Genomic DNA, 15,777 nt, shown 5'->3' with positions numbered 1-15,777 from the left:
TTTGTGACTTGAGCAAGGGAGTAAACAGCTTAAACACATGAGAGCCTTAACAAGGCAGTGGTTTTTAAACTGGTCCTCTGTAACCACCCAGACAGGCTTTTGTGAGGCTAGCTACAGTGAGTACACATGAGATACATTTCGCATGCACTGCCTGTGCCACATGCAGATCTGCTTCCTGGGAACAGCCTGAAAAAGAGTGGCAAGATTAATGTGTGAGTCACTGCCTTAAGGGTTTGTCTGGTCCAAATAATTATCTTGAAGGAACGCCCTTACAATGTAAGAAACATTTTTACCTTGCTACTGTACATGGTATATTTTTATAAGTGTGTGTTCCTTTCAAAGATCTCCCCAGCTGTTTTGTCACATTAGTTGAGATAAAGGGCTTCAGGTCTCCATTATGTTTGGTGACTTGTTAGTTCTTCTTCAACCAAACAGTATATTAATTACAGTTGAGTAACTTGAATAGTTTTGAAGCTACAACATAAGAAAAACGATTTTGTGGAATTAATTGCTGGCGGAGTAAGCTCCTTGGAGCAGGGACTGTCCTTTATGTTAATCTGTACAGCGCTGCGTAACCCTAGTAGCGCTCTAGGAATGTTAAGTAGTAGTAGGAGCTGCTTAAGGCTAGTGGTATAATTGGGTTTGAAGATAGTTTTACCAGGTTTTGAAGGATAGTTCTATTAGTAATTATTAACCAGTTACATTTAAGAAGTGAAAAGTGAGAAACTGGGCATGGATCTTTCCATTAGGACCTACCAGCAGTGGCGTAGCTAGGACTAAATGAGTCCTGGGTGGAAAAATGATACTGTCTCTTCAGAGGTAGTGGGGATTGTGAAACCCCTTCAGAGTTCCAGTAAACAAACTGTGAAAATATCAAACATTCCAGACCTATATAGAAATCCTGTCCTAATAGAAATAGAAACTGAAATGCAAGATGTCAGAGACGCACATTTCCCAATGCTGACACATCACAATGAATAAATTCAGAAAAATTACATTTTTCTTAACTTTTATTGTCTGAACATTGGTCCCAGTGTTTCTTTTATGCTGTTTTTTATGTTTTTTTTTCCTTAAATCTCTTTTCAGGATCTCTTGTCATTTTGACACCTTTTCTCTGTCTACCATCTGTCTTCCCTCTGCATCCCTTATCTTTCCTGTCCAGTATCTCTCTTCAATGTCCCTGTTCCTGTGCTCCCTCAGTGCCCAGCATCTCCTTTGTGTCCCTTTCCCTCCTCATGCCCAGCTTCTCCACTCTTTTCTTCTTCCTCTTTTACTTCCCACTCCGGATCTAGCATTTAACTAGATTTTGGAATAAAGGGTCCTATTACTAATGCATGGTAAGGTTATACATTTAAAGCCTGAGTTCTAACTGTGCAATAATTGCAGTGGCAGATAGGATGAATGCACGTATACCTCCTCTTATTTAGGCCTTTTTGGGAAGCAATAAAAGGGTGATTCTCTAACTGGGCACTTGCATTTACATACCCTTTGCATACATGAATGTACAGAACACTAGCACTTATATAAGTGTGCATTTACCCATGAAAGTGCCAGCAGGATGCCTCAGTGCTATTCTGTAACAGTGCATATAAGTGGCATATCCCCTAATTGTGTAATCATAGCACCTAAATATAAGCTGCATTTGCACACTAAGATTATAAAATATTAGCACTTAGAAACAGAAACAAGACGGCAGATAAAGGCCTTATGACCCATCCAGTCTGCCCATCCTCTGAAACCCCTAATTCTTCCTGTTCCCAAGCGATCCCACATGCTTATCCCATGCCTTTTTAAATTCTGGAACAGTCCACCACCTCCACCAGGAGGCCATTCCACGTCTCCACCACCATTTCTGTGAAATAATACTTCCTTAGGTTACTCCTAAGCCTATTCCCTCTTAACTTTGTCATATGCCCCCTCATTCCAGAGCTCTCCTTCATTTGAAAAAGGCTCTCTTCCTGTTCATAAATGCCCTTTAGATATTTAAACGTCTCTATCATGTCTCCTCTCTCCCTCCTCTCTTCCAGCGTATACATGTTGAGATTCATAAGCCTGTCCCTATAATTTTTGCATTCAAGACCGCTTACTAATTTCGTAGCCGCCCTCTGGTCCGACTCCATCCTGTTTATATCTTTCCACAGGTGCGGTCTCCAGAACTACATGTAGTACTCCAAATGAGGCCTCACCAGAGACTTATACAACGGCACTATCACCTCCTTTTTCCTGCTGGTCATGCGCCTCTTTATGCACCCAAGCATCCTTCTGGCTTTGGCTGTCGCTTTTTCTACCTGTTTGAAAGCTTTAAGGTCATCAGACACAATCACCCCCAAGTACCGCTCTTCCTTTGCACACTGAAGCACTACACTCCCTATACTGTACCATTTCCTCGGATTTTGGTGACCCAAGTGCATGACCCTGCATTTTTTGGGTTAAACCTTAGTTGCCAAATATCGGTCCATTCCTCTAGCTTCGCTAGGTCCTTCCTCATGTCATTCATACGCTCCAGGGTGTCCACCCTCTTCCAGAGTTTAGTATCATCCGCAAAGACAAACCTTACCAGACAGCCCTTCCGCAATATCACTCACAAAGATGTTAAAAAGGACTGGCCCTACGACCGATCCCTGCAATACTTCACTGACTACATCCTTTTCTTCAGAGCAAGCTCCATTTACCAGCACCCTCTGTCTCCTACAATTCAACCAATTTTTTACCCAATCAGTTACTGTAGGTCCCACATGTTCAGCAGTATTCTAGAATGTGAGTGCACAGGTCACACAGTGTGTAACTGCAAGAGGAGGTCCCACGTATACATGCATAATTCTATGTTATGTGCTAAAATGCAACATTTATATGGCCATATTTACACCTGCCTTTTACACAGCATGTGTGATAGTGCCTAAATGTTGGCATGCAAATGCCAACATATGCTCTATTCTACAACAGAATCTGGGTGCCCAGATAACAATTTAGAGTTTGTGCTCAGCATTTTGGTGTCCAAATTTGGGTGACCATTATAGAATTGCACCCATAATGTGTATTTGCAAGGGGGCATACATATGGGCAGAGAATGGGCGGGACAAGGTCTCTCACTTACTGTATTCTGCAAGTTTCATGTGTATCTTACATGAGTTCGTCGCATATGACCAAAGTTATGCCAGCTCTGTGACATGTAACTGTGGCCACACAAATGTAAGGCACACTAATACTGGGTTATGCTTGTGTTCTGTAATGAAATCTAGGTACCTAGATGCTACTGTAGAATAAGCTCTCACTGTGCAGCATTGAGAAACCTGAATGGACGTGCTTAATTATAGAATTGTGCATCTGCATTGATAAGAGAGCTCACTGCACCCTACGCCTGGAATAAACTTCCCGAGCCCCTACATCTTGCCCCATCCTTGGCCACCTTTAAATCTAGACTGAAAGCCCACCTCTTTAACATTGCTTTTGACTCGTAACCACTCGCCTCCACCTACCCTCCTCTCCTCCTTCCTGTACATATTAATTGATTTGATTTGCTTACTTTATTTTTTGTCTATTAGATTGTAAGCTCTTTGAGCAGGGACTGTCTTCTATGTTTGTGCAGTGCTGCGTACGCCTTGTAGCGCTATAGAAATGCGAAATAGTAGTAGTAGTAGTCATGATTAAGTACTGCTTGCTGATTGCAGTGTGGAGTCCAGTTTGTGGAGCTAGTGCACGCTGATTCACCCACTGTCATTCCAGTGCGGTAAAGGATTCTGTGGGCATGTGCTAAGTTACTTCATGCTAATTCTTGTGCAAGCTCCTTAGCGCACATTAGGTAATAGATCCCTAAGTATTTTAGTAATAATAATCAGTCATAATGCAACCCCAAGCCATATAAAAGCCTTGCCATCTCTGCCGTGCATTTTTAATGCTTCCTATGTATTGCCTTCACTGAGGTAATATTGACAGATTCTGAGTCATTGTGTTCATTTTGCTCAGAGGTACACTCCCAAAAATAAATGTAACACCCAGCTAACAAAAGATCTGGCATGTGTGAGAAAATATTACAGGAATGTTATATCAGCTGAAGTTTAGTCATTGTTATGGCTAAAATCAATAAATACTCCCTGAAATGGAAAAGAAGGAACACCGGAGAGAGGTGGGGGATGTCCACATTTATAGCAGCATTTGCAACCCATTCTAGGACCACTTAGATTTTTAGAAGATGGTAAATGCTCCATCTTTGATTAGGCTTTATTTATAGTCTAGTCAACAGTTAAACACCATGGCCAGGATTTGTTTTAAGGCTTCATTTGTATATTGGATGGCCATTGGCCCTTCTCTGCTCTTTCCTCCTTTGGATTTACCTATCTCTTGTCCCCTTGGGTACCAGCATTTATTTTAAGCATGAGCCATGGTGTTTAATTGCTGATATTCATCACTTTATGAATAGTGAACAGCACTGAATATCCATGCAGTGACTGTACTATCACTGTCTGAATAGTGACAATATTCAGTCCACTATCTGTTTAAAGTTAGGACAGCCCTCCCTCCCCCCGAAGTGGCATAGAAGAGCTGTTTGCATTGAAAAAACTGAACTTGCCTTCTAAGAAGGTACCGTATTACGTTGTCATTAAGTTGTCCTGAAGTTAATCAGTAAAGTTGGAATTCTTTATATATCATTGTGTGTTGTGGTCTTATTTCTTAAGACTGAAGAGTTTGGGAAGACTGGACTTAAGTTGCTTATGCATACCTGTTTGGCCCACCTTTTATCAAAAGGGTGCCCGGCAGGGAACTTGAGTGGACACCAGTTGAGTAGTGGTGTAGGGCATGCCTGCAGAGAGGGGGGGTCGATTCCTCAGGCATGGCCTCAAAGGGGGGGCCAGCTGACCCAGAGGCATATGGGGAGCCTGGGGGTGTCCACATTGGGCTTGGGCCTGCCCAAATCCCGCCAGCCAAATAGCTCCGAAACCCGAACCTCACCTGGTGTAAGGAAGTTGACACCATGCTTTCTATCAGCTGTTACTGGCACTCTGCGCATGCTCAGTTCGTGCTCATGAACTGAGTATGTGTGAGGAGTGTCGTCATCTGTGGTTAGAAAGCTGACTTCCTCACACCAGGGGAGGTTTGGGCTGTGGAGCTACTTGGCTGGCGGGGCTTGGGTATTCCTGCCAGAAAAGGTAACTTTTTTAATGGGGGGGGGGAGGAGGGAATGGAGTTGGAGAGAGAGAAGAAAGGAATGGGTGGTCCCAGAGTCCCTCCCCCCCCCAGGCTGCTGCCTACACCCCTGAATTTTCTGCCTGATGGTGTGAAGGCCCCTTAAGACTGTTTACCTCGGGCCTGCATGTGTCTTGGAGGCCCTGGTATAGGACCAGGGCCTTGGAGAAGTCTTCCTCCCTCTCTTTGTCTTCCTGGTGCTTTTGGGATTCATGAAAATATAAAACTTGTGCTGAAACTCAGAATCTGCGTCTGCCAGCAGGGTTTTGCAGAGGCTTGCTTTAACATTTGATATGTACACCCTAACACCCCAATATCTGGTAAATCTGAAGGGTCCAGAACAAAACTAAACAGGGAAACTACCCCTGGTAACAAACAGAATGATAGAGTTACCATTGAAATATTGTGCAACACAAAATAAATTATATATGCCAAGTTCACTTTTTGCACAGGGCCCCAGGTAGCTTATAGCCAGCTCTAACCTAAATCAATAATTGTCGCACATCAGCTAAAATACTGTATACAGTGATACCTCGGTTTTCGTCGATAATCCGTCCGAAAACAATCGGCGAAATCCGAAACCGACGAAAACCGAGGCAATTATTTCCATATGAATAAAAAATGCAGAAGAACACTGGAAAGCAATGAAATTGTTTGGCTAGACACGAGAAACAACGCCACACTGAGCAGGAGAATGCATTTTCGCAAAATTATTTTCATTGTGGAGAAAAGGGGTCGAGTTGCCCAGGGATCCTGTTTCTGGAAGTAGATTTTGTACCCCCACTACTATAACAGTCGGTGGTTTTTGTCGTAAAGCATATGGGGACAAGCTTAAAGATTTCAACATGCATACTTTGGAAGAAAGGCGGGAGAGAAAAGACATGATAGAGCCATTTAAATACGTCTGTGGCATAAATACAAAGGAGTGAGTCTCTTTCAATTAAAAGGAAGCCTTGGAATGAAGGGGCATAGCATGAAGGTGAAAGGGGACAGTCTCAAGAGTAATCTAAGGAAATACTTCACGGAAAGGGTGATGAATTCATAGAACGACTTCCCGTTGGAGGTGGTGAAGACAACATTGCTTCTGAATTCAAGAAAGTGTGGGACAAGCACATAAGATCTCTTAGAGAGAAAGAGATAGTAGATGGTATAGATGGGCAGGGTGGATGGGCCATATGTTTATCTGCCTTCATTTTTTCTGTTTCTGTATTTTTATGCTTCTGTGCATCTTTCAGCTGAAATCAGAACTTCAGATACCAAAATGCAACAGGCTCACAAAGGGATAGAAATAGTGCAAGTCTAAAAATTGTGAGCAGTAGTGCCAATTGTCAAGGCCTCAGCTGTGGCCTCTGTCCATTCATACACTTTTTTTTTCATATACATCTATAATTCAGTCATCTTAGATACTTCACTTTAGGTAGATTTTTATATCTCATTCACGCAACAGTAAGGGGATCAAAAACTCTGTACTGCCCTAGAGCCTCACTACAGAAACTTGATTATCTACTATTTATGAAGATTGGCGGATGTGATGATGGTGGTAAGCTTGATGGGAACACTACTGTTAATGGGTTTAAGAGGCTAGCTGTAGTTAGGGCCAGGATGGAGTGGAGGAGTAGCCCACAGGTTGGAGCTAGGGAAGCTAGCTAGGGTTGAGATCCTGCTTTTCCCACTGAGACTTGTCTTAATCTTGGGCTTGACCTTCTATTGACTCAGGTACATGCTTCAAATATAAGTCATCTGGGCTGGTAAATGTATCAGAAATGTAATTTGTTTTAGGCATGGTTTGGAAAGGTGAGTAATAGCCTTCACCTGAATTGCTTACACATGACTATTTAGGAAATTAGAAGATTAGATTTCATGGATTAGTGACAGACTGCCTTTCAACCTACCCAATTGTGTAACTCTGATTTTTTTTTTTTTTTTAATTACTTATTAACTGCTTATCCAGTGAGGCCCCAAGTGGTTTAAACATGAGATTATAAATTGGGCCATTCCTTTCTGCCAAATTTTCTGAGAGATTTATGGGGCTGACTGATCAAATGAGACTGCAGAACTTGCGTCATTCATTCAACTGGAACATGATAGGTGGATAGAATGCAGCTGGTGGTTCCCATGCACAATAGGAATAACATGATTGGGGCTGAGAACACAGTACATGCATCTTCCTAATAGTACTGTGGACACATTTTAGTATCATCCTTTGTTTAAAGTAATAGAAAGATACTTCTTTGAGGAAAAAAAATTTCTGAAGGGGTTTCCACAAGTAAATTGGCATTTGTATGTATGGAAAAAGAAACACCTTTGAAAAATATCTGCCACCACCAGTATGGAGAAAAGGGGCAGAATTAGGGCAGCGCTATCTAAACATGTTCATAAAGACCCTCTGCTGAACCAGTAGATTTTTAAAAGAAAACTGAGTGACACTTGTTTGAAAACTGGAAGGCTCAAGAGAAAAATGTACTGACAAGGACTCTGAAAGCTAGTCTCAGAATGCAATGTACCATCAAAATGCTGTCAAATAACTTGTGGATGAACTATGTGCCAAACAAAAGCAAACACGTTGAACATGTCATATCCGTAGGACCATATAAGTATGTCTTTGCGTGTAACAAAATACTCTCTTTATACAACACGAGAGGCGTGGATCTGCTCAGTTCCCAAATAATGCAGATCACGAAGAACACCAAACATCAATAATCTTCAGAAATAATTTATTGTTACACACAATGAGGGACGATTCTCATGAAGAGCCCAATGTGGTCACGTCTCACCAAAAGGCTGCATCAGGGGCACTCCATAAGGTTGAAAACTATTGTGGTATTTGTAGTTCTTGATTTTACTTTCTGAATGTCCTTGGTAATCCGTACTGCAATCTCAGCACACCCTCATCTGCCCATATACTTCTTAAAAAAAAAACGCCAAAAACCTATTGATGCTTCCATTTTAACATTCTGCCAAAAAGCACCTCCTTCCAGCAAGCTGACCACAATGTTTTGTGATGAATATACAAGAAATTTCAACTTTTAATTCTGTTGATTCTTGATCCCACACAAGGATTATTTAAGTCTTATTTGCAGCACAGTCAGTCTATTGTGCTTTGCTGGATTTGTGTGGATTTGAGTTGCTCGCAGAGGGAAGCACTGATTTTGATGAAACATGGCCATAGTAACATAGTAGATGAGGGCAGAAAGAGACCTGCACGGTCCATCCAGTCTGCCCAACAAGATAAACTCATATGTGCTAGTTTTTTGTGTATACCTTACCTTGATTTGTACCTGTCTTTTTCAGGGCACAGACCGTATAAGTCCGCCCAGTACTAGCCCCGCCTCCCAACCGTCTCTGTCACCCATTCAAGGCTAAGCTCCTGAGGATCCCTTCCTTCTGAACAGGGATCCTCAGGAGCTTAGCCTTGAATGGGTGGCAGAGACGGTTGGGAGGCGGGGCTAGTGCTGGGCAGACTTATACGGTCTTGTGCCAGAGCCGGTGGTGGGAGGCGGGGCTGGTGGTTGGGCTTTTTATGGGAATCGTCCCATATTATGTGCAGCAATAAATTATTTTTTGAATATTATTGATGTTTGGTGTTTTTTGTGATCTGCAGTGTTTGCTTTTCCTTACAAAGTAATCTCCAGAACATCAAAATACAGGAATAGTTACTCTGGACAACAACAAGGCCCCCAGAACATCTTTAATCCTGCATCAAATAGTAGGGATGGGCTGTCGCTTGTGATAAAATGTCACCGCTGATAAAAGTGTGCACTGGGCTAGATTCTATATATGGAGCCTGTAAAATCCACAGGGAATAAATTTCTGCCTAAGCGTATTCTATAAGTGGCGCCTCAATTTAGGTATGGTATATAAAATACACTTAATTGATATACCAGCACCTAGAACTATATGCATCCATTTGCACTAAGGGAAATGTGGCATAAATAATGGTGCATAGATATAGGCACAAAAGGCCATATTCTGTAACAGCTTGTGTAAATTATGGAGCACCCATGAAACGCCACTTTCCCAACACATAACCATGCCTCCTTTTGGCTCCGCGCATTAGAATTTAGGTGCTGTGCATTACAGAATATGCTTAGCGATTTATGCGTGTAAATTCTAATTATTGCCAATTAGTGCTCATTATTGCTTAAGTGCTGTTAAAAACACTGATTGGCTTGTTAAGCCAATTAAGTTACATACTTTGTTCCAAGTTATATACTTGGATTTTATTGCGAAACACTAGGTGCAATATATAGAATCCCGGGGGCTACACGCACAAAGGGTGCACTTTTAATAAACAGTATTTAACAGTGTTTAAAAGTATTAAACACATACTTTCCTGAAAGTGTGCAAACCACCATGCATGTATGCACTATCGGGGAAAAGAGTAATGCATAGTCTTTAAGAAAAGTGTGCCCTCTTTACACATAGTGGACTAGATTCAGTAAATTGCACTGAAAAATCATTGCAGAAAAAATTATGCATCAAGCAGTATTCTATAAAGGGCATCCGCATTTCATAGCATAGTGCCTAAGTGCCTAATCCATGTTTAACTTAAGTTGCATGCATTTATACCTGTCTTCAACAGGCTTAAATATTAGCACCTAAATTAGGAGTGGATCGAGCATATTCTATAAGAATGCGCAAAATTTATAGGAGCAACCCCAAAACACCCCCTAAACACACACAAAAAAATATTTGTCCTAGGATTTATGTGCGGATCGTTAAAACACTTGATAGGATTCACTTTTTTGTTGATAGTATTCACTTTTTTGCACTCTGTTTTCAAGAGGACATTTCTTATTTTGTGTTGTTGGGAAACATAGGACTCATTCTTAATTTTGTGTTTAAAACAAATTTCAGACTAATGAATTTGTTTTTTTGTAATTTTAGTGCATCCAAAGTGAATGCCTTATCAAAAGAAAAACCAAAAGAAACATTTATTACAGTTTCATCACCTGGAAAGGTAAGCAGATACTTTAAGTAAAATTTAATATTGATGGTTGAACATATATCTCCCCGTCAGATCCATATATGGTATTGTTTCTAATAAATACCCGGTCTGCTATTAGAAACAATGGGTTTTCTGGAGACTAGGGTGGGCTATTAATGGAGGCACCATTTCTCTCCTCCATTCCATCCCCCTTCAATGACCAAATCTCTTGCCTTCTTCTCAAGGTTATGGCTGGTCTGGTGCAGGGCCTAGAGCATGAGCATCTGCACATGCTCAAGGCCCCGCACCAGCCCAGCAAAATAACCTTTAGAAGAAGTAAGAAGAGAAATCTGATCATCGGGGGGTGGGGGGAGGGGTTGGTGGAGGAGAGCAATGCCAATTACCTTGGAAATCTGGGGGGGGGGGGTGGAGGTGTTGATTATTGGGGAAATCTAAATTTGGATTTAACATGAAATTTACAGCTTAGTAAAAGGGCCCCTATGCATAAGGAATGTATTCCAAATCTCAACATTTTCTACATTGTTATATATTTTTCGTAAGCTGAAAAAAATATTATACAGGACAGATAAAGAAAACAATGCTTAATTCCTCCATTTTTTTTTTCTTTCTTTCTGTTTAGTGATATGGTAAGATTTTAGAAGCTACTTACTTTTTAACATGTGATTTCTCCTTTTCATGCTGAGTAAAACTAATTTGGGGCCCTGTTTACTAAGGCACGCTTGTAGGTGCGCACACTTTTTAGTATACACTAATGAGAGAGACACCCATCATATTCCTATGGGTGTCTCTAGCGTTAGCTTATGCTAAAAAGTGTGCACGCCTTCAAGCATGGCTTAGTAAACAGGGCCCTTAGTTTAGAATTCATTGACTTAGTAGAGCAATGATATTTACTCCCAGTCCTCAAGAACCACCAACAGGTCATGTTTTCAGGATATCCCTCATGTATATACGAGAGAGATTTGCATACAGTGGAGATCATAAGCATGCAGATCTCTCTCATGCATATGAAAACTTGACCCTTGGGTGGCCCTCAAGAACTGGCAATGAATACCACTGTTTGAGTCAGTTTCATCATGATTTTATTACTGCATTGGGGAAAGTGGTGGTGGTAATATATCCATAACACATTCAGGGAAAGAAAATTGATAGTGTTCCTTTAAATGTTAACCATTATCTTTTCACAGCAAAGAAAAAATCCATTTAATGACTCAACCTTGTTAGAAGAAAGCTTTGCTTTAAAACCAGAAAATCTAATATCAGAAAATGGAACTGTTCATTTACATGAGACACCTGAAGAGAGTAAGTATTATATTTCATAATAAAAGTTTGATTTTTACCGTGATTTGGGATATTACTGAAAGTCATTGAGCTATATTACAAAGCAGTCACCTATTCACTTAGAATCATAATAAATCAAAATATAGTTCATTTCCAAATGATGTTATGGCCTAGTATGTGTTATCAAACTAATCTACTGACTGTTTTATTCTGTTTATTTGCTTTGTAGCTGTCCACTGTGTGCTGTCTGAATCCATACAGTTCCTGCTTTTTTATGAGTTGTATGCATTTTGTATTTCTCTCTGTACTCTGCATTTTGTGCGGTCTGTGATGTTTCAAGTGTTTATATGTCCTAGTTAGCAACAGTTGTATATTGTTTCTCAGCTAATTATCATTTTTTTAAAACATTCTCCCACAATTCTATTGTAGTTCTAGTCCCTTTTTTCCTTGGCCCTCACTGAAGCAGGCCAGGGGCCACTTTTGAGTTCTGTAGAACACTAACCCTTTTGCTACAGTCCCAGAGTAAAGATATTTCCATTGGGAGGCGGCATGGCTGCTGCCTCCAAAGAGATCACTCACAGTACCTGAGTTCACACTCTGAAAGTATTTTTCCAAAACAAAAAGGATCTTTACTGAAAGTAAAGCAAAATTAGTTCAAGAAAACAGATTGTGAAAAAAGAAGACAATTTATAGAAACGTAACAGAACAAAGCAAGGGTAAGGGTAGACCAAATAACCTCCAGCCACCAAATAAAGTGGAAAACGAGTCTTTATTGGAAAAGCACATATATGTATACAGTGCAATCCGCTTAAGTGCAAGGGTCTGGGACCAAAGAAATACATGCAGTTAACCGGAGCGTGCACTTAACCGTTGTGACCCAAAGAAGCTTGACATCTGATAAACATATGTACAGTACTGTTTATTATACGTAAAGTATACAGTCTTCGTTAACTGACGATATACAGTCTCTGTTAACTACTGATAGGCTTACTTGAAGTATTCAGTCATATTCACCTGTACACTCTTGTGTCTGTGAGTTCCATAGACTACGTCTGCCAGACGGTAAAAACTCCAGCGCTCTTGCAAAAGTGACAGGAGGTTGTTGAATTTCGTCAGCATGTGCCTCGCTGCTCATTTATTTATTTATTTATTTTATTTATTTATTTGCATTTGTATCCCATATTTTCCCACCTATTTGCGGGCTCATTGTGGCTTACAATACATTGTGAATGATGGAAGTGCAATTGGTTGCAGTACAATTCTGAGTTACATTGTGAAGAGTTATAGAAAACAAAGTAAATACAGGGTATCATTTGGGATGGAACAGCGGAGTATATGGGAGTACAGTTGGTTGCAGTGCGCTTATAGGTTACATTAAGAAGAATTGTAAAAGACAGAGTAAGTTCGGGGTATCATTCGGGAATAGAACAGCGGAATATAACAGTGGCGAGTTGAAAAGGGGGACAAAACAGTATCAGGGGACATGAAGGTCTAATAATTTTATCTGTGGGAGGGGTTTTAGGATTGGTGGGAGTGCGGGAGAGGGGACTTCAAGAGAGAGTGTGTAGGTGCGTATCTGTTAAATTGTATGGGTTTCATGTGTTTTGATCCTTGCCGTAGATTTTCTCGAAGAGATAAGTCTTCAGTAATTTGCGGAAGTTGGTCAATTCGTAGGTCGTTTTCAAGTTGCGTGGTAGTGTATTCCAGAGTTGTGTGCTCCTGTATGCGAAGGTCGATCCGTGCAGTACTTTGTATTTTATGCCTTTGCACTTAGGGAAATGGAGATTGAGGAAGGTTCGGGACGATCTTTTAGCGTTTCTGGGTGGCAGGTCTATTAAGTCAGACATGTATGCAGGGGCTTCGCCGTGAATGATTTTGTGGACTAAGGTGCATACTTTAAAAGTGATGCGTTCCTTGAGTGGTAGCCAGTGTAGTTTCTCCTGTAAGGGTTTTGCACGTTCGTATTTTGGTTTTCCGAAGATGAGTCTGGCTGCTGTATTCTGGGCTGTTTGAAGTTTCCTCAGTATTTGTTCTTTGCATCCTGCGTATATTGAGTTGCAATAGTCCAGGTGACTGAGTACGAGTGATTGCACTAGACTGCGGAAGACAGATCTTGGAAAGAATGATCTAATTCTCTTCAGTTTCCACATGGAGTTTCATCATCTGTTTCATCATCAGCCGTTACCTGAGTGTAGGCGCATATCTCGACATCAGTGCTGTCAGCTGTTTGTAGATCATAATCAACAGCTACGTAGTGATGAACTCCTCTTCAGTAACACCGGCCGGGATGTCAATAGCCTGTTCATCTGATGTGTTTGCAACACCTGCATCTGTTTTGTCCCTCTCCACATCCTTAATAAAGCTTGCCTGCTTGTAGCAGTTCAGAATGGTTGCCTGTGTAACATGATTCCAGGCTTCTTCCTGCATAAGTAGGGAATCCAACAGTGATAGATTACGAGCCAGTTCAACAGCACATTTATCCTTGCCAGTCTGGTCATCCATTGCGCTCATCAGATGACGTTAGCACAAGAGCCTGATAATGTTTGAAATTGGCTATTATGCCTTGATCCATAGGTTGGATCAGAGAGGTAGTGTTTGGTGGCAGGAAGACCACCTTGAAATTAGACAGCCTGACATCATCACTGTGTACAGCACAATTATCACAAAGCAACAAAATCTGATGCTTTTGTGCCCACATTCTAGTGTCTAACTTCTTTAGCCACTGCTTCCAAATTTCCCCAGTCATCCATAAATTTGTGTTAGCCTCATATGACACAGGAAGTCGCTTAACATTCTTGTAGCAACGGGGCTGTTTGCTCTTTCCAATGACAAATGGTTCCAACTTCTCACTCCCATCCATATTGCAGCAAAGGAGGATCGTCAGTTGGTCCTTCGATGTTTTACGTCCTGTAGTTTCGGCTTGTTTGAATGCAAGTGTTCAATCAGGAATCGCTCGCCAGTAGAGACCGTTTTCGTCAGCATTGAAAATGTCATGAGGTGCAAACTCGTTCAAGGTGGTAGGAAAAACTGAAACAGCCCAATTTTCAGCACCAAAGTCATCAGCGTCTTGTTTTTCTCCATGCTGTTTCTTGAATTTTATGTTGTTCCTCTCCTTCCATCTTTCTAACCATCCAATAGTGGCTTTGAATTCAGTTAGTCCAAGACGTTCAGCTAGCTGGTTAGCTTTCTCCATAAGCAGTGGACCACTGACAGGAAACTGTCTGCTCCTGACTTGAGAAAACCACCGAAGAAGAGCATCTTCTACATCCTCAGCTTTTCCCACCCGTTTTCGTTTCCTGTGTGGATTTGTATTGTTTTGCCAGTCTTCCAGAAGCTGATCTTTCTGCTTCAAGATACGTGAAATATGACTGGGATTGACACCATATTCTTTAGCAATATATGCTTAACTTTTTCTAGTTTTTTAAGAACTTCTATTCGTTCTGCCAGTGTTAAAGTCTTACAGTTGCGCGATGACAACGAAGACTCCAGTGTACACTCTAACAACATTCTTTCGCTTATTCTGCCTGTGGCAGTTAGCCAATGAGATTTCAAATTTACCGCCCCTTTGTCACGTGCCAATCGGCCTCCATATTCCATGTGTGCGCTTATGCGGAGTCTTTCCTGCAGAGGAGTGGTCTTAAACCATGCATATAAGCGAATCTTGCACTTATCAGTGGTGCGCTAAACCGAAGTTTGTCCCCATAGAAATTGATGGTGCCAAAAACTGGACCGAAGTACGGCATGCAGTTAAAAAGAGCATGCGCTTATCCGATGTGCACTTAAATGGAGTGCACTGTATTCTGCTTTTCCAATAAAGACTCATTTTCAAAAATTTGGTGCAGAATTCCCCCAGTAATAAGATTTTGAGGTACCACTTGTGTTGTGCCGTCTGTCAAAGCTGACATTAACCATACCTAAGACTTTTGCTTTGAAGTATCAATCATTGTACGAAAAATTTGCTTTTTATGCCATGAGAAGTCAAATCAACCGTGCTCTGCTGATTCTACCATGCCTCATTTGCTTGGTAGGGAAGAAGGGTGGGTATCTGGCATTTTCTCACAGATTTGGTGAGTAAGGTCAAAACCTGGGGTACTATTTCTTTTTAATATGCCTTCCTTTGGTAGTCCCTCTCTCCCTTTCAATCCTGCTATTTTCCCTAATTTCATCAGTCCTACCCTTTGATTTGTTGAAACCTCTATAGCCACATTTCTTTTTTAGTTGCACCTATTTTTTTCTTATCAACTCCCTCAATTTATATAGTTAGCATTAAAATCAGAACGTTTCTTAAACAATCAAATAGATGATAACTTAAATGTGGAAGGTACACTTTGGACTAGGTTCAATAAATGGGTGCCCAAAGTTAGGCATCG

At 41.1% G+C, this 15,777-nt stretch overlaps 1 protein-coding gene across 15 annotated transcripts in view; it reads left to right on the top strand.

Moving 5' to 3' along the window:
* The window catches only part of SYTL2 (synaptotagmin like 2), a 272,074-nt gene that overhangs the window by 163,020 nt on the left and 93,277 nt on the right, over positions 1-15,777 (top strand). For all 15 annotated transcript variants that reach the window (XM_030200133.1, XM_030200137.1, XM_030200136.1 and 12 more), the window contains exons 5-6: positions 10,069-10,141; positions 11,314-11,428. In XM_030200133.1, coding sequence (XP_030055993.1) covers positions 10,069-10,141; positions 11,314-11,428 — 188 coding nt within the window. The remainder of the gene's footprint in view (positions 1-10,068; positions 10,142-11,313; positions 11,429-15,777) is intronic.

The sequence above is a fragment of the Microcaecilia unicolor genome, chromosome 4 (assembly GCF_901765095.1).
Source record: "Microcaecilia unicolor chromosome 4, aMicUni1.1, whole genome shotgun sequence".
Taxonomy (NCBI): domain Eukaryota; kingdom Metazoa; phylum Chordata; class Amphibia; order Gymnophiona; family Siphonopidae; genus Microcaecilia; species Microcaecilia unicolor.
The sequence above is the reverse complement of the archived record's forward strand: the minus strand, read 5'-3'. Positions and strand labels throughout refer to the sequence as shown.